Source organism: Perna viridis, chromosome 8 (genome assembly GCF_037379345.1).
Source record: "Perna viridis isolate PV_CMFRI_1.1 ecotype Kerala chromosome 8, ASM3737934v1, whole genome shotgun sequence".
Taxonomy (NCBI): domain Eukaryota; kingdom Metazoa; phylum Mollusca; class Bivalvia; order Mytilida; family Mytilidae; genus Perna; species Perna viridis.
In genome coordinates this window covers 15,937,080-15,961,352 of record NC_142452.1, presented here as the reverse complement: position 1 = coordinate 15,961,352, position 24,273 = coordinate 15,937,080, and the positions used below count along the sequence as shown (strand labels likewise).

The following is a 24,273-nucleotide window of genomic DNA, read 5'->3' as shown; positions in this document are numbered from 1 at the left end:
GAACAAGTCTGTGTAACATAGTTTTGTTCTACAAAAATGATTTTGTTTTGACGGAATTTAATGTTGTGTACACAAAATTGATTTGATTAAAAAAATATCAAGTCCCATTCGGCGCCCCGTACATCTATACAAAAGGATCATATTTAAGAAGATTGTTTAATCATAAAAAACAATGGACGGCGTTTTTATCTAATCTGGGTTTAGAAGTCTAATTCTGGGCTTTGTGTGTGCATTTAATCGTCCCCTTATTACTTATTTTTTAGGGAAGGGGTTGGCCACTTCTTGCACTCGTAATTTCAGTACTTTACATTTGCATATGATTTGCATAATTATATATTACCATATATATCACATCGGTACGAGTTCGAGTCCCGAGGAGGGAACGACCAAAAATTTGCTTCGCAAATTTGACAGTTCTAACATCGTTGGGAAATTTCAGACCCTTCTATGCTTACATTATCTTTCTTGTATCAATTTGATCCGATGGAGCAGTGTAGCGAATAGAGTCGTCACATTCTGAGACATTTGTATAACATTGATTTGTTGTGACGTATATCGTTAATTTGATCCTCTCCGACATAATAACACGTAGATGAGTTAGCGCTAACCCGTACTACCATACATCGTGTTACAACCCTAGATTAATTCTACGAGGAGGATTGACCCTGCCAGCGAAAGCTATGTTTTTTATATAGCCTAGGTGGCTGAGTGGTCTAGGGCGCTGGACTTTGTGCAAGCGGTCCCGCAGAAGGAACGGCCAAAAATTTGCTTCACAAATTTGACAGCTGTAACATCGTTGGGAATTTTCAGACCATTCTATATATATGCAACCTTGTCTTAACATTCTATGTTGCTCCTCGCCGTTTAGCTGTGTTTCTACATAGTAATGCACTAGCAAGTAAGATGGTAGAGTTGCCCCATCCCATTAGACTTCTTATATTTATGATATACTTGGTGTGTCTGTATATGTATAATGTTGCAGATCTTCTGCTGTCTTACTCAATACCAACAGAGTTTGTCCATTTCAGTTACATCATGTGTTAATGTACGCGCTCTACATTTACTTACGACGACGTATCACTCGGTTACATGTATATATAGCCTAGGCCTAGGCCACTAGAGCGTTGGAATTAGTGCAGGCGTTGAATCCCGCTGAGGGAGCGACCAAATCATTGCAAAAAGCATTCAGGTAATTACGTTTACGAAAGTGTAACCTTATCAAGATAACAAAGATTCCAGCGGAGATCAAACGATTTTAGAGCACATCGCATTCATGCCATTTCGGACGTTGAAAGCGAGCCAAAGTCAGTGGCATAGAATATTTGACGATTGGCGACTTTAAAGACTTCAGTCTTGGGTTGTTTTTGTTCTTGCTTTTCGTAATCTAGTTAATTGACAAAGCCAATGAGAACTATAGGGCGTACGGTTATCTTACATACAGAGATAAGACCGTAATAACTTATATAATTATCAATATAATCTTCTATGCTGGGATGAACATTACGTTCGGAACTTAACGTGTAAGGTAAGGAATAAGCATGAGTTATAACTACTACTTAGGCGGTATTTACTCTCTAGATATGTATCTATATAGGAAAATTCTTCATCGACATTTAGAACTATATTCGCATGTACAACGAATTTCATCAGTGTGATCTAAAAAAGAATATGGATAAATAATTTACTTATATATGTAATTATGATGTGATAATGTCAGTATGATTGTCTCGTGCTCAAGGGTTAATTCTTTTTAATTAAAAACCTTCACTATCTTTATTGAAAGCTTCAAATGAATCCATAAAAGTAGATATAGTTGCATGACAAATATATATTTTGTTTGAAACAGCGTACGTAATCATTTTGACATGTGAGGTCAAAGCGTCGTAACTCCAAATGTTAAGCGGAAAAATGAAGCACGAAAATATTGAATAATGAAGTTTTAAATTTGGTAAAATCGTTTTCTACGATAAGGATAATTTAATATAACAAATTAAACTATCTTATTTTGAAAATCATTCGTGAAAAAATAATTCTGCAAAAGATTATAAGTAATTTTGAGAATTTCTAATGTTCTCACACTACCATTTAAAATGAATACAGTAACAAAATCCAGTACCGTACATGAGTAACGATGAATCATGGTGCAATAATGTAAAATAGCCACAATAAGCATAGATATCTCTTAAACAGAGATACGTTAACAGGGGCGTGTCCAGGATATTTGAAAGGGGGGGCGTAGAATAAAATATGTTTTAAATATTTGGCTTAAAAACATAAAATAATAGAGAATTGCACTAATGTAACGGTTCCTGACTTGGAGCATGTATATTTTATAGTTAAAGTGTCAGGGTGTGACATTTTTTATGCCGAGTTTTCTCCATTAATTGTCTATGGTATATTAAAATGATTGGATGGATCTTAACAGCAGTAGACCAATAACGAGAAATTCCAAACTCAAGGGTATAAGGAGTAACTTAACATTTCAATACCTAGGCCAGGATTTTATGAACGAGAGGCGTGATTAAGGTTGAGGGTCCATGGGGAAAATCAGAAGCTCCTGAATTTCAACAATTTAGCATCAAATTATGAAGTAATCCCTCTATTTTTGATTAAGTTCGGGTTTCGTTGAACGACACTCATGATACAAGACAAATAAACACTGAAGAATAAAGTTCTTTCGTTCTGAGTATTGCTTTAATGTGGAATCGAAGTTAGTGTCACACAAAACAACCAAAATTCATGTATTATACTGATTTACTTACCGTTTTGGTTGTTTAAAAAAGGTGTCCAAGACACCTTGATACGATTTTAAGGTCTTTTGACGTTTTGTTTTTGACATCGACATCTTTGCGAATTCTTTATCACATCAACAACAATGGATACTAATCGCAGAGTCGAACACGCCGGACTCCGAGAAACGAAATTTTACGGTTGATGATGACCCATCAAATTGGGGAATCAGTATAAAAAGAAATCAGAGTATGTGTTTAATTAATGAATATGATAAATTGCCATCATTCAATACAATACTAGCAGATTATAACGATAGTTTTTTTTTTTTTTTTTTTTTTAAAGGGGGGGGGGGGGGGTACGCCCATTACGCCCTTACCTGGACCCGCCCCTGGTTAAATCTTCTTATAACACTATAAATAAATAATCTTTATACATCTATAGATGTGTTAGTTTCTGAAAGATGTCTCTTAAACAATACTCCCACTACATTTTTTTAAGGTGGCCTTATACCTTAAATTTATATACAGGCATCTAAATCGCCGATGAGCAGATTTATAGCAGTAAAACCACTATTTACGATCTTTAACTTCAAAACAAGGCTATGTATCGCATAACATTACACGAGAGCTTATCGAGAATATAACGCTAAATAAACATGTATTAATAATTTTCAGTCGTCATTAAAATAGAAAAATCAAAGTACTGAATCAATTTACATTGACTGGTTTAGTTGCCTTAAAATGGCAAGAACAGAGACCGACGTCTTGGTTATTACATCATTTAAACCGTTATTGTACAGTACTGTAAAGTCACCTTGTTCCAACATTGTCCCAGTTTACACAACGGAGGCAAAGTACACAATATTCATACTTTTGTAGTAGTGACTTTAAAGTGTGATTTTAAAGTTTACAGTTGTTTTAGTACTACACAGAGGGATGGTCATTTGACCTGGAAGTGACAATTGAGACCTTTGCTTTGGGATACTTTACAATTACCTCCCTTTGAATTTTTCTATGTTCATGAAAATCACCATTTTATGTCTCAACTAATTGTACTAATGAAAATGACAGAGCAAAAAAAAATAGTTTATTACTACAGTTACTAACTACTGAATTCATCTTTCTGTTAAGAATAGGAACTATTTTGTAAATTTAATAATTGTCAAAAACCTCGCCTTTTAAAATATAGGCTAGAAATAAATAGTCTCGATAGAGCTCTTCCCAGACCCTATGTGGGTTCGAGAGCGTATCTCCACTCTAATTGTTTGGGAAGTACGTCAACGTGTAGAGTGGTGGAGAAACGCCAGAGCGTCAACACAGCAGCACAGCCGCTAGTGATATATACTCTGACCGAGCCCTTTGGTCAGGTATCCCGAAGGCTGGGCTCCGCCACCAACACCAGATGATTCTACTAACCCACTAACATTTGACTTCTTGTTTGGTTTGTTATTTTTATTAAATTTAAAATTATGACATAAAATTACATCATAAGAATAAAGATGTATTTCACAGTTTTCATCAACTCATTAGCGGTTGTACCCATTTTCATGAAACTTTGGAAAATAGTTTGTTAGTTTGTTAGAATTGATATTAGCTTATACTTACGTTATTATAAATTTCTGATTTCCTGATTCGCGTTTTTGAACTTTTTCACAAAAAAGAAGATTTCCCATAATTGCACAGTTTCTTCAAAAAGCTTCGACCAATTTTTATGAAACTTAGTTATAAAGTTGTTTTGTTTGTTTTATAATGAAAGCTTCTTTTTATGTTTATAAATTTTGTTCAAATACATGTATGTCTTTAATCACAATTTAATTCGGAGCTGTATCAAGCTTGAACGTTGTGTCCATATTTACCCCATCTGTTCAGGGTTCGATCACTGCGGATTTATTTAGCTGCGCTCCGTAAGGCCTTTTAATATTGAATGTATAAAGATTAAATCGGGGCCAAATAAGACCGCAAAGCCTCGAGTTGTTTCCTGTAAAATGCTAACTACATATATTCAGAGAATACTAAGAAGTAGATAGCTTCAACACTTGGTAAAGTTTATCATGCTCGTCAACCATTCATATAGTAAAGTATACGTATCATTTCAGATAAAGTTCATGCAAAATGTGATTTATGGTTGGAAAGCCTAAATATTTTTATTTTTTATATTTTGATTAAAATGATTTTGTAAACAAAAATTAACATGTGGCTTTTCATACAGAAAAACAGACAATTTGAACATTCAACATTAAGCAGAGGTTTGGGGGGAATTTTTGCCGTTGTTGAATTGTTGGGAAGTACATTTACTAAATGTATATGTTATATTAAAGTTTTAAATCTTCCATCTCAAACATATATTTATAACTGTCTAAATGTTCGAGATGGAAGAATTCAAACTTTAAATATAACATATATAAAGCGATGGTTTAAAGAGAATATTCATTCGCTAATAATTAGAATAAATTTACCTGATTTTCTCAATTTCGATTTCTGCTTTAAGTTCTTGAAAAGGAACTGTGTTGCACTTTGTATGCTATCTGCAGCATAGTAAAGTTTGATAAAAATAATGTATTCGTTTATTCTGTTAGGTTTTAATTAGTATTATTTTATATGAAAACTTTCAAATATGAATTATTTGGAATGTCAATATCCTTCATTCGTATCCTTACAACCTATAGTTTTTAAAACAAACAGAAATATGGATGCCAAAGAGTTCAAAGAACGAGGGAGACAGATGGTCGACTATATAACAAACTACCTAGAAAACATACGAGATCGTGACGTAGTGCACAGGGTTTCTCCAGGTTACCTCAGGGATCTTCTCCCCGAAGAAGCGCCACGTGACCCAGAAGACTTTGATGAAGTTTTTAAAGACATAGAAAGAGTTATCATGCCCGGAGTAGGTACTCATGAATAACGTATCATATGAAATTAAAAAATGAAGCATGTTACATAGGACCTGTCCATATAAAATTCAGACACTGCCAATGGTAAAGCGATTCATGATGTAGAAAAAGCTACCGACCATTCGAAGGTTTTCAGTTTGATTATGGTATATATACACATAACGATATATTCCTTTCTGTATTCAGGTTTTGTATTTTTGAGAAAATCATACATCTACTAAATCAACCAAATCAAACCAAATCAAGAACGATAATTCTTACAAATTGCCAATTTCAATTAAAATCTATATAAGCGCATGCGCAACAACCAAATGAAAAACTAAGATTGGTTATATGATTAGTACCCATTTCTGAACGAGAAATAAAAGTGAATTCGGTAGGTTTTTTACATGAACGAATCACCTCATGTCCTATTTCTATGAAAAAAATACAACTGAAATATTGCTACATGTACATTAGATGACACCATGTCCGATCACCTATCAGACATTTATTTTTTTTGTATTTGCCTGTAATAACGTTCTTATTTGCTTAAAGGCACGATTTCTAATGTACATGTAGACTGGAAAAATACATTTTAACAAATACTGGAACAATTTTCATTGTAGTTTTCATGAAAGTGTTTAGTTCACAATCGTTTTGACAGACAACGCGTGTTTTCCTTTTAAATCTTTATAGTTACATTTTTTAATCATGTCTTTTAAACGCAGATTACACACTGGCATAGTCCATATTTTCATGGTTACTTTGCACCAGGAAGTTCCTACCCATCAATTTTGGGAGACATGCTATCAGATGCTATAGGTTGTATAGGGTTTTCTTGGGTACGTTATCATAAGCATTATAAGATAATTAATTAAGTTTAATACCTATGCTAAACAAGTCGCAACCACTCTTCTCCCTTCATTACATAGAATATGTTTTTATTGAAGCATGAATAGTCACGTTAGTTACACTAATACATATGTGGCCGAAATCATTGTCTTAAAATACACGTGCATCTGAAAAGTCGGGCGTATGATCGTTAAAGAAACATAAAGAAAAAAAATAGCAGACAAACAAACAAACAAACAAAAATGCTTTGCTTGGTTTTAATATTATATTTTTATCCAGGTATTTTATTTCGTATTCCGACTTTGATACATGAGAGGGACATATCGAGAGCTCCCATCTGTTCATTCATTTGTTCTTCCATTGTTTCCTTCGATTGTTTTTTCATTGACTATAAAATTCAATTGTAGGTTACAAGCCCAGCTTGTACAGAATTGGAGGTTGTCACTACTGACTGGTTGGGCAAAATGATTGGTCTCCCAAACAGCTTCCTGCATTGTAGTGAGGGTCCGGGAGGTGGAGTCATTCAGGTATTTTCGTGTACACATACATTTTGTACATGTACTTTTACATAATCTGTGTTTTATAAGAAATAAAATACTGGCAAATATTTTGCACGAATGTTAATCGAGCTTCACACGAAATTCACCTGAACTTCACATGAAATTAACGTGATTTTCACGTGAATTTCACTTAACACGAAATGCGTGTGAACAATTTACGTGAATTTCACGTGAAGACTCGATTCACCCGCCCGAGTTTCATGTGAACTCTTGCCCCAAAGTTTATTTGATTGATTTGGGAGAAAATCATCATGTGAAATTTGTGTAAAAATCACGTGAAATTCGTGTGAAAATCAAGTGAAATAATTTTGTCTAAAAATGATTGTACTTTTTGTGTTATGGTAATCAACTTAATCATGAAGTATTTTGAACAGTTTGCAAACCGGTTCGAGGACTCCTCTATCGGCACACTCTGGTCTCTATTCTACAGATGATTCATTTGGCGTGAGTTCCAATATGTGACATATGTTACCATACATTTACATGCATGTACGAGTGGAATAAATGGTTTAATTTACTTATAAAGGTTAAAAGTGTACTGCAACTGTATAAACCTATTAAAAGGTATTATACAAAGAGAGTTTCACGCCCAGTGTGAAAAAGAGACAAATGTATACTAAGAATTTTATATATACAGTGCAAAGGTTTATAACATCATACATGTAATTTTAAGCATGTAGTTACAGCCTCCAATGTCTTTGTTTAAAGTCAACCGCTAGTGAGACCACGTTGTTATGTCTACTGGCAGCTAGAACCAGGATTGTTGACAAATACAAGAAAGAAAACCCAGAAATGAACGAAACCGAAATTATGGCAAAACTAGTTGGATATTGTTCAACACAGGTACACTATATTCTGCTTATTATTTACATGGGCGCCGACTTAAAATAAACGCAAAATAAAACACCCCTTTCTCTTGTTTGTAAGGATATGGTAAGGGCTTCTTAAAATATCAAAAAAATGGAAATTGTCACATTGGTTTCTTTTTCACTAGATGTTTGTGTGGTTTGGATCTTTTTTTTCTAATTTCTTCGAATAAATGTGATGATAAAATATGGTGTTCCTTTTTTCATTTTGCCACAACGACAATAACAAACGACAGTATATAATAACTCCGATTGAATTTGTTTTAAATTCACGAGAGAATTACAATCGTTTAACATATTTTGATAAAAGCAAACGTACGTTTTTATTTTCTAAAGTCAGTAAAAACAAAGCTTATATTTTTACCGTGCGACACAATATTACCAGTTTTATTGTCAGTAAACATCTGTATCTTACTAGGCAAACTCGTCGGTGGAAAGATCGGGGCTGCTTGGTGCTGTTAAAATGGTAAAACTGATACCAGATGAGAAACATAGCATTCGAGGAGAGACATTAAAGGACGCCATTAAGAGAGACAAGGAAGCTGGGAAAATCCCTTTCTTTGTAAGATATAAAACCATTATGACATTGAATCTTCAAGTAATTTATCGGAAAATATTTTCATTTTTTGTTTGTTTGTTTTTGTTTTTTGTTTTCAAATTTATTTTAAAATAATTTCTGTACGGATATGACCTTTAATGTGTGCAATTTTTATGATGGTTTTTGAGTGGAAAGGAAGTGGCCACAAACTTGTTCACTGAAAGTATTTTCACATGAATCAACTATAAAACATATTATAGAGTTTCTTCATGTAAACTTTGATTTTGTGGCCAAATTTTGCCCTTACCGGACCAACTCCTTTACTGGTGACACAGTTATAGTAATACTAATATGTTTCTGCATATATATGATTTGTTTTACAGTGCAGTTCAACGCATATTATGGTGTATTAACGATTAAGTGCATACCTTAATAAAGTTTATTCCTACTTCATTCAGGTTAATTACAGTTCATTTGAAGAATTAATGTAACAACTTTAAAAGTAAAATTTGAATTTTATCAATAAAGAAGACAACAATAGAATGTTTAAATTCTTGTTTGAACGTCAATTTAACATTAACAAAATAAATGAAGCACTATATTTTACATCAAAATGACTTGGCAAAGTTTATACATTACATCGTAATGACTTGGCAAAGTTTATACATTCTATTGAAAATTATATTTAAAGTAAGCACTAAAATTACAAAAATCAGAAATCTTTAGTACAAGCGAAAGAGATCGGATGCAGTGTCAGGTTATTTTTCAATACTAGCAAGTCCTTTGCTGGTACATGTCTTTCAGTTGTTAAAGTTCAGTGTCTGTCTCTTTGTATCTACATCTTTTTTGGTGGACGAACTCCTTCTGCTGCTTACTAAAGTATGAAACATTCTGCGACTGTCTGGGTCTTTTGTAGTATCCCTATGACCTTGTAAATGTTTAGATGCTACTGTCGTGAAGTGGTTCCATGTCTCATAATCAGTGAAAAATGTTATGTCGTGTATGTTATCAGCTTCTCCAATATCGTCAAGTGCGTTGAGCCACGCACCTTCGATTAGGTGCTGTGCTACACGTGGTAGACCAGCTGCCCATTGTACAATCTTAGAATTCCTATATTTTTGTGTCTTTTGCTAAAAAAAAAAACGAGTAAAGTTAAAGAAGCAGGTTTTAACCCCAGGAATTTGATAACAATACGTACTGCTTCATTGTTAGTTGCTATGGTGCAGTCTATGAATGCTGTATCCGCTTGGGTAGAGTTGTAACTGATTAAGCTTGTATTCTGATAAATTCCAATATTAAAATAGGATTTTTTTTAAGTCGATGTTAAGATACATTTGAAAAAATAGATATTTAATCAACCAATAAACCATAAATATTACATTCAATTCATTTTCATTCTCTGAGTGTTATGCAATTAACGTAACTAAATTTGTTATAATTTTATAATCTTTTCACCAATTTGTTGCATATTTCTACAAAGTTGCATACATTTTAACAAATTTAATAGAAACATGTATTTCAACAAAAATGTATAATTTTTGTCAGTTTTGTTATTCTTTTTATAAGCATGGGGTTATGAACGATTTATTGTTTAAATGCGCATTTTTCCCTTAATTCAATAGACTAATTTTATTTATTTATTTATTCATATTTATTTAGACAAGTCAAGCACATGCACAGACAAAGACATTACGTGAATAAAAATTAGCAAATATATGTAACCTTGAAGCTTGTCAAGGATAGCCCATAAAGCTGTACTTATAAAAAAGGCTTATTTCCAATTGGGTCCTTAAAAAGAAAAGAATATATGAAAAATACTTGAATCTACTCATGAAGCATTTCACATTTGCAAAAATATTAACAGTTTATGTAAATACCAATTTATTATATTAGAAAGTGACGTTTTGTAGTTAAAAATAGATAAATTCATTTTCTTCTCTCCTTTTGGCTTCTTCCTTCATAAAGAGTCTAACTTCAGGTTTGAATGAATTTGTGTTTGTTATATTTTTAACAGTAAGTGGTAATTTGTCCCAAGTTTGTAAAGCATGATATGTGAAACTATCTTTACTACATAATTTACAATTAGGTATACTATAATTTAAATATGAAGCACCCCTTGTATTTCCTTGATGCATTTTGAATTTTTCACACAAATATTCAGGTGCAGTACCATGGTAAATATTAAAAACATGGTTAATTCTAAGTTGGTTCACTCTGTCTTGTACCAAAAACCATATTAACACTGTCATTTTTTTTTTCAAAATTTATGCTTGTTCCGGGTCCCAGGCCGAGAATAAACCTAACGACTTTGTTTTGCAAGATTTGCAATTTTTTGGCTAATCCCGCCCCTAAACTACTGTACTAAGAGGCACATAAATAATCAAAATAGCATTGTATCAAAGATGCTGACAGTGTTATTCTCGATCTGGAATAAAGACATTTAGCATTTCTATATAAAAATTTTAGTCTTCCATTGACTTTAGAAATTATATTTGACACTAATTTTTCAAAAATCAAATTACTATCAATATAAATTGCGATGCGAGATATTTGACAACATCTGTAGTTTTAATTACATGATTATAATATTTACGGAAACAATTGAGATTTGTTTGATTTTTCTTTTGGGACCAAATAGCATACATTCAGTTTTACCTAAATGCAATGATAATTTATTATCAATCAGCCAGTCTGAACACTGCTCTAACACACTTCCTAACGTGTTTGATATTACATTTGGATCTTTATGTGGAAATAACATTGCACTATCGTCTGCATATAAAATTAGTTTACATTTGTTATCTATGCTAATTGACATTTCGTTCACGTAAGTTAAAAATAGCAGAGGTCCCAGAATGCTACCCTGAGGTACACCACAAGTTACATTCATTGGTTCAGACATAGTATTATTTACAGACACAAATTGTACTCTTTGTGACAAATATGAATGAAACCAATCAATTGATTGTATACCCATAACTTTACGTTTACTACATGAAATATTATGATCGACAGTGTCAAAAGCCTTTTGCAGGTCCAACATTATCATACCAGTGTACAAACCGTTGGCATTATTTGTTCTCGGATAATCTAACAAATATATAAGACAAGTATCCGTCGAGTATTTTTGCCTAAAACCAGATTGTAAATTATATAACAAATTATTATCTTGAAAAAATAGTATGAGTTGTTTGTAAACACTCCTTTCTAGAATTTTTGATACAATACTTAAAATGTTTACTGGCCTATAATTTCCAACTTCTAGTGGACTATATTTCTTATAGAGAGGTTTGACCTTGCATATTTCAGGTTACAGACCACCAATTCAACCAATGAGCATTTGGAACGTACGCAAAAATAGTCCTACGCAGAAATTACCCCTGTTCCTCATAGTGCTGTGAAAAAAGTTCTCATCTCATTTAATAAATTTAAACAGTTTCTGAAAGGAATAATATTTCTGTACATTTTATAGGTGCATTTTGCTTCTTATGACGTGAAGCCTAATCTCCATAATGATTTCTAAATATACCCCTATCTTGTGAAAACACTGGGATTTCCCATGCTATTTATAGACACTTCACTTCCGGTGACCAGTACTGCACTGCAAGTCTGCTAACCCCACATGCCATTCTGAGGATTGTGAGCTGACATATGTAGAATCATGCTGATATATAGTCCTCTGCAGGTTAAAGTTAAGGTAAAGTCCAGAGAAGCCATTGAATATTGTGAAATTAGCATAGAAGCCTATGGGAAGTGGAATTAGTGGTTTTTAGCCTTCATACCCAGAAGATATAGATTTGTTTATTATTGATGTAATTGGATATTTTAAAACTCTAGCACCATCCTGTATAAATCTGGTAGGGATTTCGTCTAATCCGGTGCTTTTTGAAGCGTTTAAAGATGAAAGTTCTTTGAAAACGAAATCCTCAGACACTGGTTTTAAAAATAGTTTTTTTTGTTATCTGGATTTCTCCTCTTATAAAAATCTAAAAATAATTGATAGGTGACACAATATAAACCTTTTGCTTTGGCTAACTTCCTAACAAGTTCTGATTCAACAGAAATAATTATTAATGTAGTCTGCAATAGTTTTCGAATCGTGACAAAGATCGTTTCAATTTTAAGAACAATACTAGACTCTTGACTTTCCCCTTTATATGGTAAGTCTTTTAACTGTTTCCAGAACTTTTTGGGGTCATCTTTATTTCCTTCAATTTTGTCTGAAAAAATAATTAGATCTTGCTCTGTTGACCTCTCTTTGACCTTTATTCCTTTTTTGACAAAACTGTTTGTAATCTTCAGATCTAGAAATTAACTGTTTGTATTGTTTAAAAATATAATCTATGACTAAGTTTTTGAAATCTTTTACAAGAATTTACAGGAATAATACAGGTAAAAAGAAACAACATTACCGTTTTATTCATGCCTGCAATTAGAAGTGTGCAAACAAGGACGACAATTATAAGTAACAATAAAACACGTTATATTTTCAATACTTCTAGTGGGTGTTTCTACAAAAGCAGAGGACGCTTACCCTACCGGTGCACGTGGTCCGTACTCCCAGTTTTTAGTGGAGTCCGAGTTGCTCATTTGCTTTTGTTACTTTGTGTATGTCTGTTTTCCATTTCTGGACTTTGTCCCTGGATTACCGCTATAACCTTGGTTCCCTTGATTACTCCTTCCTATAAACTTGTAAAATATTATCCTTTTTGTAGATGTGTGTCTCTCTAGGTACTACAGGAACATGTGCCTTTGATAATTTGGCCGAGATAGGACCTATTTGTAAGTATCAATATCATGATGTATTGTTCAATTAATGAGCGAATGTTGCTTCTTACAATAAAGATGGATTGATTAAATGACGAATAACTTTAGATGGCAGATATTTCATGCATGCTAGTTTAAACATATTTTATTGCTAAAATTTACAGGCAATTGGATTGGACATAAATTATAAAAAGTTACAAAGGTCAATTAATTACAAGTATTTTGTGAACATTCGTCAGCAATAAAACATAACATACAATGTAAACAACTTATTGTGACAAAACTGAATCAAGAACAGATATCATATGTGATGAACTTGTCATTTCAATATGTGTGGCAATAGTTGTCTGAACTAAAAAAAAAAGAGTATAAAAGAGAAAAAATATGGGAAATATTAACAGGATGGAGTTAAAATTGCTTGCTGTGATCATCCTATGTTAAAACGCATTGATTGTTTGATGAATAATTGAACTGAATTAAATATATCTTTGTTTAAATCATCAGAAAAGGTGTCATTTCCAAAAAGCAAAGTTTCGACTGTTAGTTCTGGTAAAAAAGCAGTATTATTCTTCAATTGTTCTCGTGTCTCTAAATATAATGGGCATTCCAAAAGGTAATGTATGGCATCTTCAAACACCCAGCCACAGACACAACCCGGATCATTCACAAGATTAACACGGAATAGATCTGCATTCAGGGCGCTACACTTATGTCTAAGCTTCGTGTGTAGAATATTATATAATCTACAGCCTGTGAAATAATAAGGAGGTTTGTTATATATTTATGATCGGTTTGCTTTTTTGAATCTAGAACTGGTTGAAAGATTACGTATATTTGATGCATGTGGTGTTACGTCATAAAAAAATCAGTATTATTACTAAATGATCGTGTGTCGTTTCGCGTACATACAAGAACCGTAATATTGAGGGTTTTTTTGCAAGGTAAAGAAGAGGGATTGTGGTGTCATATTGATGCTGCCTATGCTGGGAGTGCATTCGTCTGTCCAGAGTTCCGGCATTACATGGAAGGCATAGAGGTAAAATCATATAACGATAATTTAGGAAATGTACATAGAGTATATGAACAGACAAAATGCTTTAATATCATATAAATTAACTATAAGAAAAAGCGCAGAAACTAGGGATTAATGAACAATTCCATTTTCTTGAAAAAAAACAGGGAGTACGGACAAGGTGCATCGGTAACTACTATAGAATAAGCGACTGATCAAACGCGAGCTTAGCACAACAAGCTTGTCTCGCCATGTACAGTTGTAATTGTTATTTGTGATTTCAAACAGTGGCGTTATAAAGAGTATCTATAGCAGTATACATGTACATATGTGGAAAGCAGTGATCTATGTAACAAAGTCACAAAATCAAAATTCAAAAAGACGTATTTTAGTTGATTAATGACTTTGAATTATATATTTATATGAGAACAATTAACGAAAAACGAACTAATTGGAAATATATGAATATTTAATTTCATTATTTGAAAGGACTTTACATAGCAATTGACTTCTTGAGTTTTTCAAACAACCGTACACGTAGACTTGCTTGTAGATTTTACCTATGCCATATGAACTATAACCTCTAGAGTCATGGTCATAATGTTCATCTGTGTCTTGTCGACAGTGTTATGTCACGACGGTTTTCTTCTAAAATGCGATGCATGAACATCGTGTAGCTTTGATTTTATCAAATGTCACGCTAAATCGAGCTTTAGTTGACTACTTAAAACATTTATTTTTTTAAGAATGCAGAGTCCATAAGCATTAACCCACATAAATGGATGCTTATCAACTTTGACTGTTCTGTCATGTGGTAAGTTGTATAAATATAGTGAGACGTAATGAAACAATTAAAAAAGTATACAAAGGCATGTATTCAGTTAATACATACGTGGACAAAAAAACGAGAAAAAAAAAGGATAGCATCAGATTTTCTTCAAGTTACAAAATACATATTTAAAAAAAATACCGTAAGTGAATTGATAAAAAAAAAAAAACAAGTAGCATGGATTACTTGTAACATGTACATGTAGATAGACCTTTCGAAAATACAGACAAACTATCGTTCTGATGACCTTAAATATTACAATCACTACTCTTTTTTTTCAATTCTGTAATTTTAAGTAATAAGTTGTTTCAGGATTCAAGACAGTACACTTCTTGTGGACGCCTTTAACGTCGATCCTATGTATCTGAAACATAATGATCAGGGGAAGGTTCCAGACTACAGGGTATGACGTCATCAAAGTCTTTACTTTCAATTCATAGAAATGAACTAGTTGTAAGGATATTTCCTTGTTCACATGTACACAGAAAGAGTAATCAAGGGAACCAATATTCAAGCTTAAATCAAAAGATTGTAATTCAAAGACAATTACTAGACATGGACAACAGACACACGTACACAACACAAAACATAAAATAACAAAAATAAAGAACCAACGCAACCACTGAGAAAGAATATTCATTACTTCGATAATATGGATTGATTGAAATGCGCATATTCCGAATCAATTTACTGAATTAAGTGTACGCATGCATGTGAATTGCAGTTTCGATATGCACGTGTGCACACTAGGGGAATTGCAGGTTACACGAATAACATCTTATTCAACAGTTTTCCATTATAGTCACGACAAGTTACAAACAAACAAATAATAGTGGCAAACACAAATACAGCGTGTGCCTCATTAATGTATAATAAGCCATTTTTTTTAATTTACAAAAGATAATATAATATTTATTATTGGAAACCATCAATACATCTAAGACTGATTCTAAAGCCTGTTCGTAGGAGGCCATATCATCAAGAATATTGTAGACTTATTTCACAAGTCCACTCTTTTGTATCGTTGTTTGAACGAATGTATTGATTTTCAGCATTGGCAGATTCCTTTAGGTCGAAGATTCCGTTCACTTAAACTTTGGTTTATGTTAAGATCGTATGGTGTTTCTGGAGTACAGTCATACATTAGAACAGTATGTTGTATTTATAACAAAACATTGTATATAAACAACTTTTGTACACACTTGTTATGATGTTGCGCCACTTTTATTCATGAAAAATATTCTACCACAAGGAAGGTAGTTAAAGACACTTAAAGTTAAATTATATTACGCGTCCCAGAAGTGCCGTCTATTTGATATTTCATTCTGGGGAGAAATTTGAAGAAGTTTCAAAAGAATGTCACAAACTGAGTTACAGGGATAAGAGAAATCCGATTTTTCATGTGCGAGTTCATTGAAATATAAATATTTGCTTTGCTCACATGCATCTTTGAAAAAAATGGAGGGAATTGAGTTTTTATATTTTTTTTCACAATATTTTCTTACATGCCCGATTTATACACAGGTTTATGACGTATCTGTATCTACTGTACTGTGCATGTAAAATGTGATCATGTTAAACATTTGAATGTTTCTTTGTTTTGAGTTATTTGTTCATTGATATGAGGATGGCATTAGCTTTAAGTGCGAGCGAAGCATAAAGTAGTAGGTTCCCTATGAGGAAGGTATTAGCCTTAAGGGCGATCGATGCATTCAGTGCTAGCTCCCTTTTATATGAAGTAGACTTCATGTCATTTACCGCTTATGCCGAGATTATTAAGATATTTTAATATATTTTAATATATATTATTGGGAGCCGGCAAAGGATATTCCAAATATCTGGAAACGTTTCGTATAGCCGGCATTTTTTTACTATCTATAAAGCTTATATTGATCTTGATGTAGTGTTTTGCCTTAACGAAAAGTTCTCAAATGTTAGTATGATCAATTTTAGACGTATTTCTATATATTTTAGAGCCAGTTTTGCTCGCTTATTGTCGATTACTAGTAGTATATCAATTTTTAAGATGAATAACGTGTTTTATTAGCATGTCAATCTGGCACAGCAATTTGAGAAACTTGTAAATGAAGATCAAAGATTTGATACTGTCGCTGAAGTAGTCATGGGTCTGGTCTGTTTTAGAATAAAGGTAAGTATCTATATTTAAGTTGCTTGCTTTTCAAAAAAGCATTGAATTCAAAGTAATACATGTTCATATTTTTATATGGAATCTTATGTGCATTTAGTGCCTAAATACATGTATCTGTCGAGATTTTCTTAAGTTAGAGTATTAGGGCAAACACATATTTTAAGATGATTACAAAATTAATATCAATTGTCCTCATATGTGGATGTCCAAATGTATGTCATTGATAACAGACTGCTATACTCAGGCCGTGACTACATTGTACTTGTTTTGGTCCGATGACATCCCTTTTGTAACGTTGTAGGCCTTTTGTTTATTGTGTTATGTAAAAACGTAAATAAAGTTATGCTATTACCATCTGTATCTTACAAGCAATGTACCATACATAGGAAACTAATGCAAGGTTTATACATATTTAGCGAAGAGCTATATTTCTTTCACTGCCTTGAATAGTGAAACCGTATCAGCCTCTTACAGCAGAAAAGAATATCATTTCATCAAAAATACAAAAGAGATTTTCGTTATGATTTATTTTGTCATCAATACACCAATATGTTTAACCACATATAGTATGGCCTATTATTATTTATGAACAGTGTACCCAATCCAATGAACAAGTTATAACTATTCCGTTTAAAAGAATGGGTATAATAATGTTTTCAGGGACCTAATTCCTTGTCAGAAAAACTCATGGAGGAAATTATTGAGGATCGACGTATTTTCTTGATCCCAGCATTTGACAAAGGAGTTTATTTCTTGCGTTTTGCAGTTTGTGCTGAAAGAACCAATTCTAGAGACATTGAATACTCATTCAATGTCATCAAGGAGTGTACTAATAACGTCATGAGAGATTATGCCATGACGGTTACCAAGCAAAAGGCAATCGTCATCGATATTGACCAACAAAGGAATGTAAAAGGTGGTTTGATTGGTCAGCAGTTCTCCGACGATGAAATCAATGCTTGACGAAGTTGCGGGTCTCAATGAAAGACATGTGAACGTCATAAAAATGAAGACTTACTAAAATATTTCCTATAATTTTCAAAGTAAAGCTTTACATGGCCCGAGTTATAAATGTGTTGGTTACTTTAATTTGGCTAGAATCATGGTACGGGACTGCAACGTATGCATATTTTATGTATTCGAAAATATTGTTTTATCAAAGTATGATTAAATGTCTTCCACATATAATTTACATAACTGAAAGTACTCGTGTTATTTGAACTACTTGTTCATGATTATTCTTTTGTGTCTCGTCATTTTATCTCTGTTTAATGTCTTACAAGTTGACATTACTCGACGTCTTGATCTTGAGGAGACTGATTATTATTCAATAATAAAATCATGATAAACAAGCATTTGGCAAATTGTATTTCAGGACTTATGCAGTAACTTTACTTCATCGTTTATTTGACTTATTTGCACTATAAACCTTCTCCCGAAAAAACGGGAGAATTTGATCGCATTAATAATAGGTTGGAATGTGTTTCAATAAGTTCTCTTCAGTGCTTGCATACAACTGCTACAATTATTGTTCCTGATAAAAGGCTGTTGGCGTTGTCACTGAGATTAAATGATACTATTTTCAAAGGAAATCAGAAAAAAATAAAGTTTAAGTAGTTTTATTGTTTATTACTAAATTATGTGCTTTGAAATAATTGTTTTTTGCTATATTTGCACCAAAACATCCTATTAAGAAATTCTGTCGTGTCACCTTTTTAACTTCTAAATATGGGACCTAATTTTCCAAACAACTGCTTCTTAATTAGTGAGGAAATAGAGTGGGCAATATACTATGTTGCTTTGAATGACGCGACATGAGCGGCAAAATAAATTCCATTTCAGATCACAAATATCAAGTATAACTCGAACCAGATTTTCCTGGTATCCAAATCACATTTTCCACAAACTCTTATCACAGAATATAAAGATTTCAAAGTGTAATCAGTTTCCATCAATTCCCCATCATGAAAGTTCATAAATATTCCAGATATTTTATTTTTCGCTGACTTTTTGTTTATCTCATTTGTTACGGGTGTCCTTTAAATGTCAATAATGGCAAAATATCAAAAAATGGAAGTGATGCGTTTGCATGCAAGGTTTACATACTATTCAAAAGGCTGAGTGAAATACGATCAAAATTATTATTAATATAAAAATTCGATGTCAACTGTTGTTATTAATGAACCTTCTTTGTTTGCTTGCTTTTAGGGGAGGGTCAGTTTTTGTTCGTTTGTTTGTTGTTTTATTGTTGGGGGTAAGGTGGTTGTTTTTTTATAACCCATTTTAAAATCATTATTTTCACTAAGAAGTGAAAACGCCTGTATTATAGACATATTCATTTCTAAAGTTAACTTCTAAAAATGAAACAGACTAAGTAAATAACCACACATCTGCACGTCTCTTGGCTAACCCCCACATACTAGTAGTTATACACGGACTTGATACGTACGGTCTTTGATGCCTGTACGGGCTAGTAGTTATACACTGACTTGATACGTACGTTCTTTGATGCCTGTACGGGTTAGCAGTTATACACGGACTTGATAAGTACGACCTCTGATGCCTGTACGGGCTAGTAGTTCTACACTGACTTCATAAGTCCGATCTGTGATGCTTGTACGGACTAGTAGTTATACACGGACTTGATAGGTACGATCTTTGGTGCCTGTACGGGTTAGTAGTTATACACTGACTTGATACGTACGTTCTTTGATGCCTGTGCGGGCTAGTAGTTCTACACTGACTTGGTAGGTACGATCTTTGATGCCTGTACGGGTTAGTAGTTATACACGGACTTGATACGTACGATCTTTGATGCCTGTACGGGCTAGTAGTTATACACTGACTTGGTAGGTACGATCTTTGATGCATGTACGGGTTAGTAGTTATACACTGACTTGATACGTACGTTCTTTGATGCCTGTGCGGGCTAGTAGTTCTACACTGACTTGATAGGTACGATCTTTGATGCCTGTACGGGCTAGTAGTTATACACTGACTTGGTAGGTACGATCTTTGATGCCTGTACGGGCTAGTAGTTATACACGGACTTGATACGTACGATCTTTGATGCCTGTACGGGCTAGTAGTTATACACTGACTTGGTAGGTACGATCTTTGATGCCTGTACGGGTTAGTAGTTATACACTGACTTGATACGTACGTTCTTTGATGCCTGTGCGGGCTAGTAGTTCTACACTGACTTGATAGGTACGATCTTTGATGCCTGTACGGGCTAGTAGTTATACATTGACTTGGTAGGTACGATCTTTGATGCCTGTACGGGCTAGTAGTTATACACTGACATGGTAGGTACGATCTTTGATGCCTGTACGGGTTAGTAGTTATACACTGACTTGATAGGTACGATCTTTGGTGCCTGTACGGGTTAGTAGTTATACACGGACTTGATAGGTACGATCTTTGGTGCCTGTGCGGGCTAGTAGTTATACACTGACTTGATAGGTACGATCTTTGATGCCTGTACGGACTAGTAGTCATACACTGACTTGATAGGTACGATCTTTGATGCCTGTACGGGCTAGTAGTCATACACTGACTTAGTAGGTACGATCTTTGATGCCTGTACGGGTTAGTAGTTATACACTGACTTGATAGGTACGATCTTTGATGCCTGTACGGGCCAGTAGTTATACACTGACTTGATACGTACGTTCTTTGATGCCTGTACGGGTTAGCAGTTATACACGGACTTGATAAGTACGACCTCTGATGCCTGTACGGGCTAGTAGTTCTACACTGACTTCATAAGTCCGATTTGTGATGCCTGTACGGACTAGTAGTTATACACTGACTTGATAAGTACGACCTCTGATGCCTGTACGGGCTAGTAGTTCTACACTGACTTCATAAGTCCGATTTGTGATGCCTGTACGGACTAGTAGTTATACACTGACTTGGTAGGTACGATCTTTGATGCCTGTATGGGCTGGTAGTTCTACACTGACTTGGTAGGTACGATTTTTGATGCCTGTACGGGTTAGTAGTTCTACACTGACTTGATAGGTACGATCTTTGGTGCCTGTACGGGCTAGTAGTTATACACTGACTTGATACGTACGTTCTTTGATGCCTGTGCGGGCTAGTAGTTCTACACTGACTTGATAGGTACGATCTTTGATGCCTGTACGGGTTAGTAGTTATACACTGACTTGGTAGGTACGATCTTTGATGCCTGTGGGGGCTAGTAGTTCTACACTGACTTGATAGGTACGATCTTTGATGCCTATACGGGCTAGTAGTTCTACACTGACTTGGTAGGTACGATCTGTGATGCCTGTACGGGCTAGTAGTTCTACACTGACTTGAAAAGTCCGATCTTTGATGCCTGTACGGGTCAAAATAACCTATAACTTGGAAGGTTTTTAATTCCTTTATGATGGAAAACAACTTACACTTCATCACTCACTGTTGCATGTAGAACAATAGAATATTAAGTAGTAGTTCAGCTAAGAATCATGCAAATAACGATTCATGCATGTAAAAACGCTACCTTGATTTATTGTTGTAATTTGTTCAGTGTAGTCTAACAAAAAATTGAGTTAAAGTTAGAGTAATATTCGAATTGAAGTTATAGTTTGATTTTGAGCATATTTTCTGTTTTGTTTTATTTTGTTTTGTTTTGTTTTTTTGTTTTGTTTTTTGTTTTTTGTTTGTTTTTGTTTTGTTTTTGTTTTGTTTTGTTTTTGTTTTGTTCTTTTTTGGGGGAGATCTCTTCGTTTTCCCCTGACATTCGCCTTGTCAACTTCACCTGAGTATCAGAGAAAAACACATATAAAATTCAACTCTACAATTCATTGCTGGACCAAAACGTATCAAATGTTATCAAATATGTTCAGTAACAATGACGAAATGTGCTGATTTTGTGGAAGAGGAGGTATTGGTTAATTTAATTTGTTTCTGCTATAAAAATCCTTGTTTTTAATTATGATATTTATATAACATACAGTGAAAGCGTAAACTGTGCGAAAACTATTTTAAAAATACTTGAACAATATGAAGTTGAAAGGGTTTAAAATATTCTCAAATGCGCTTGTTAAATTTCTAGATATGTGGGGAACTTTTTTGATAGGCCTAGTGTTTCCCCACATAGGTAGGGACAAGTGCCTCTGAACATTCCTCTGTAGAGGAACATTCTCTTAAGACAGGTAAAGCATCTGAATTGTCCGGGTTTGTTCCCAACATGTAAAATTCCAAGCAAGCAACATGTCTTTGTATACATGTATAATACAATGTATATATTTTATTATATTTTTTTCAACACAATTGATAATTTTGTATCTGTTCTGATGTTGTTGCAACTGGTTTTATACAGGTCTACATTTGTACTTAATGGGCCAATATCTTTGAGTACTTGACTTACCTAAAATAAAAAAAAAAACCCTCCTTTTGGTGTTTGATCCTTCGGGATCAAAATACTCTATGTCACCATTCTATACCTGGAACTGTGGAACTGCCCTACTATTTCTGAACTCTTACACAAAAATATAGTCCAAATGTAATTCCTTTTACAAATTTATATCATTCAGTACCTTTTATAACTGTTTAATATGTTTCTGGCAATTATTAGTATTCTATTATTTCTGCAAAATAAAATGAAATATAGTTTTAAAAACATCTGAAGATTTGAGGGACTCCTGATATTTTTAGTAATAATTTTTTTTAGGGAATTATAAGTTTTTGCAGTAATGTGTCAAGAAGTATTATATGTGTTGAGCATGTTCCATTTAACACACTTATTAGTCAAAATCTTCACCCTAACATTTACATTTTATTATTAATAAACAGGAAGGGAAGAGCAGTTATTTCAACCAAGCAAAATTGGCGGGAAATTTAAAATTAATAAATAGTGTCTAATTTATGTTCATCTTAAGGTGGAATTGGCTTAATTGGAGTATAACTAATGTAGGATAAATACTTATATACATTTTTTTTGGAATATAAATACAAATTTACTTTTGGACAGAGTTAAAAAAAAATTATTAAAAAAGGTGAAATGGAACAAAATGTGTGTGAAGTTGGATATTGTTTAACTTTGGATTACAGTTTATACTTCAGAAATCAGTAGCAAAGATTGATATTCATGTTCTACTTATTACAAATGTATACGGGAAAACAGTTTTAAATAATATGGAAAATGCAAATGTATTATTAAAGTATAATTTTATATTATGTAATCTTTGAAAGTTTGTTCATGCTACAATTTTCACTAGAATCAAAACCCTCTAGTGTTAACAGATTATTTGGTACTCACTTTAAATATGATTATTTTGATACTTTTTACCAAATCAATATCTCTTGGTTCTTGAAATTGTTAACTTTTTGCTTTTTGCATACAAAATGTGCAGGTAAATATTCTGAAAATTGTTGAGAGTTGTCATAAAACGGTTATATTAACTTGTCCCATAATTTCATGTCTGCTGACATGCTGTGAACATTTTTATAATTCAAATAGTTTATAAATAGAATAGAATAGATTAATTTGATTGGTCAATGTCATGATAATTAAAATGTTTATTTTTGTATTAAAGCATGTGGGTATTAATGCCTGTAGAGACTAAAACAGTGCAATCAACATTGACGCTTAAGAAGGTGAATGCATTAAAATGGAATTATAATAATAAAAGTTATTTTTACAGAGTTTATTAAAATCAATGTGTAAACATAACTGAAACACTCACAAACTTTACATAAAGCCTTAAGATTTAGTTTTGGAATGATTTGTTTGCATTGATATACAGATTCTTCTCCGGTGAGTGGTTAAAATAATTTCTCCACTCTGGAGATTGTAAGATTAAAATTTTCAACATGCAAGCTTTAGTGGGCCTGATAAAATCTTAGTTTTACCAGAGAGACTGGAGAAAGAGTAATCAAGGGAACCAAGGTTATAGCGGTAATCAAAAGAATGTAATCCAGGGACAAAGACCAGACATAGAAAACAGACATACACAACAAAGAACATAAAGTAACTAAAATCATACATACAAAGTAACAAAAGTAAATGAGCAACTCGAACTCCACTAAAAACTGGGAGCATGGACCAGGTGCACCGGTAGGGTAAGCGTCCTCTGC

At 33.3% G+C, this 24,273-nt stretch overlaps 1 protein-coding gene across 3 annotated transcripts; it reads left to right on the top strand.

Annotated features, from left to right (window-relative positions):
* Positions 1-1,315: 1,315 nt before the first annotated feature.
* LOC148609507 (aromatic-L-amino-acid decarboxylase-like) lies at positions 1,316-23,798 on the top strand. 3 transcript variants are annotated; one of them, XM_088540874.1, is made up of 14 exons: positions 1,316-1,525; positions 3,922-4,173; positions 5,415-5,619; positions 6,337-6,450; positions 6,868-6,987; positions 7,729-7,863; positions 8,305-8,448; positions 13,140-13,206; positions 14,133-14,227; positions 14,950-15,017; positions 15,345-15,435; positions 16,085-16,183; positions 17,080-17,181; positions 17,842-23,798. In XM_088540874.1, the coding sequence occupies exons 3-14, from the start codon at positions 5,419-5,421 to the stop codon at positions 18,142-18,144; spliced, it is 1,539 nt and encodes a 512-aa protein (XP_088397000.1). In that variant the 5' UTR covers positions 1,316-1,525; positions 3,922-4,173; positions 5,415-5,418; the 3' UTR covers positions 18,145-23,798. The 3 variants fall into 3 exon arrangements, with proteins under 3 accessions (XP_088397000.1, XP_088397001.1, XP_088396999.1); XM_088540875.1 differs by lacking the exon at positions 3,922-4,173 and having other exon boundaries at positions 1,317-1,525; XM_088540873.1 differs by lacking the exons at positions 1,316-1,525; positions 3,922-4,173 and having other exon boundaries at positions 4,259-5,619.
* The last annotated feature ends 475 nt before the right edge of the window (positions 23,799-24,273 follow it).

Coding starts and splice junctions, on each gene's coding strand:
- LOC148609507 (XM_088540873.1), top strand. CDS start 5,347: ATGAATTATTTGGAATGTCAATATCCTTCATTCGTATCCTTACAACCT. Junction 8,449..13,139: donor CTGGGAAAATCCCTTTCTTT/GTAAGATATAAA, acceptor TCCTTTTTGTAG/ATGTGTGTCTCTCTAGGTAC. Junction 15,018..15,344: donor TTTGACTGTTCTGTCATGTG/GTAAGTTGTATA, acceptor AAGTTGTTTCAG/GATTCAAGACAGTACACTTC.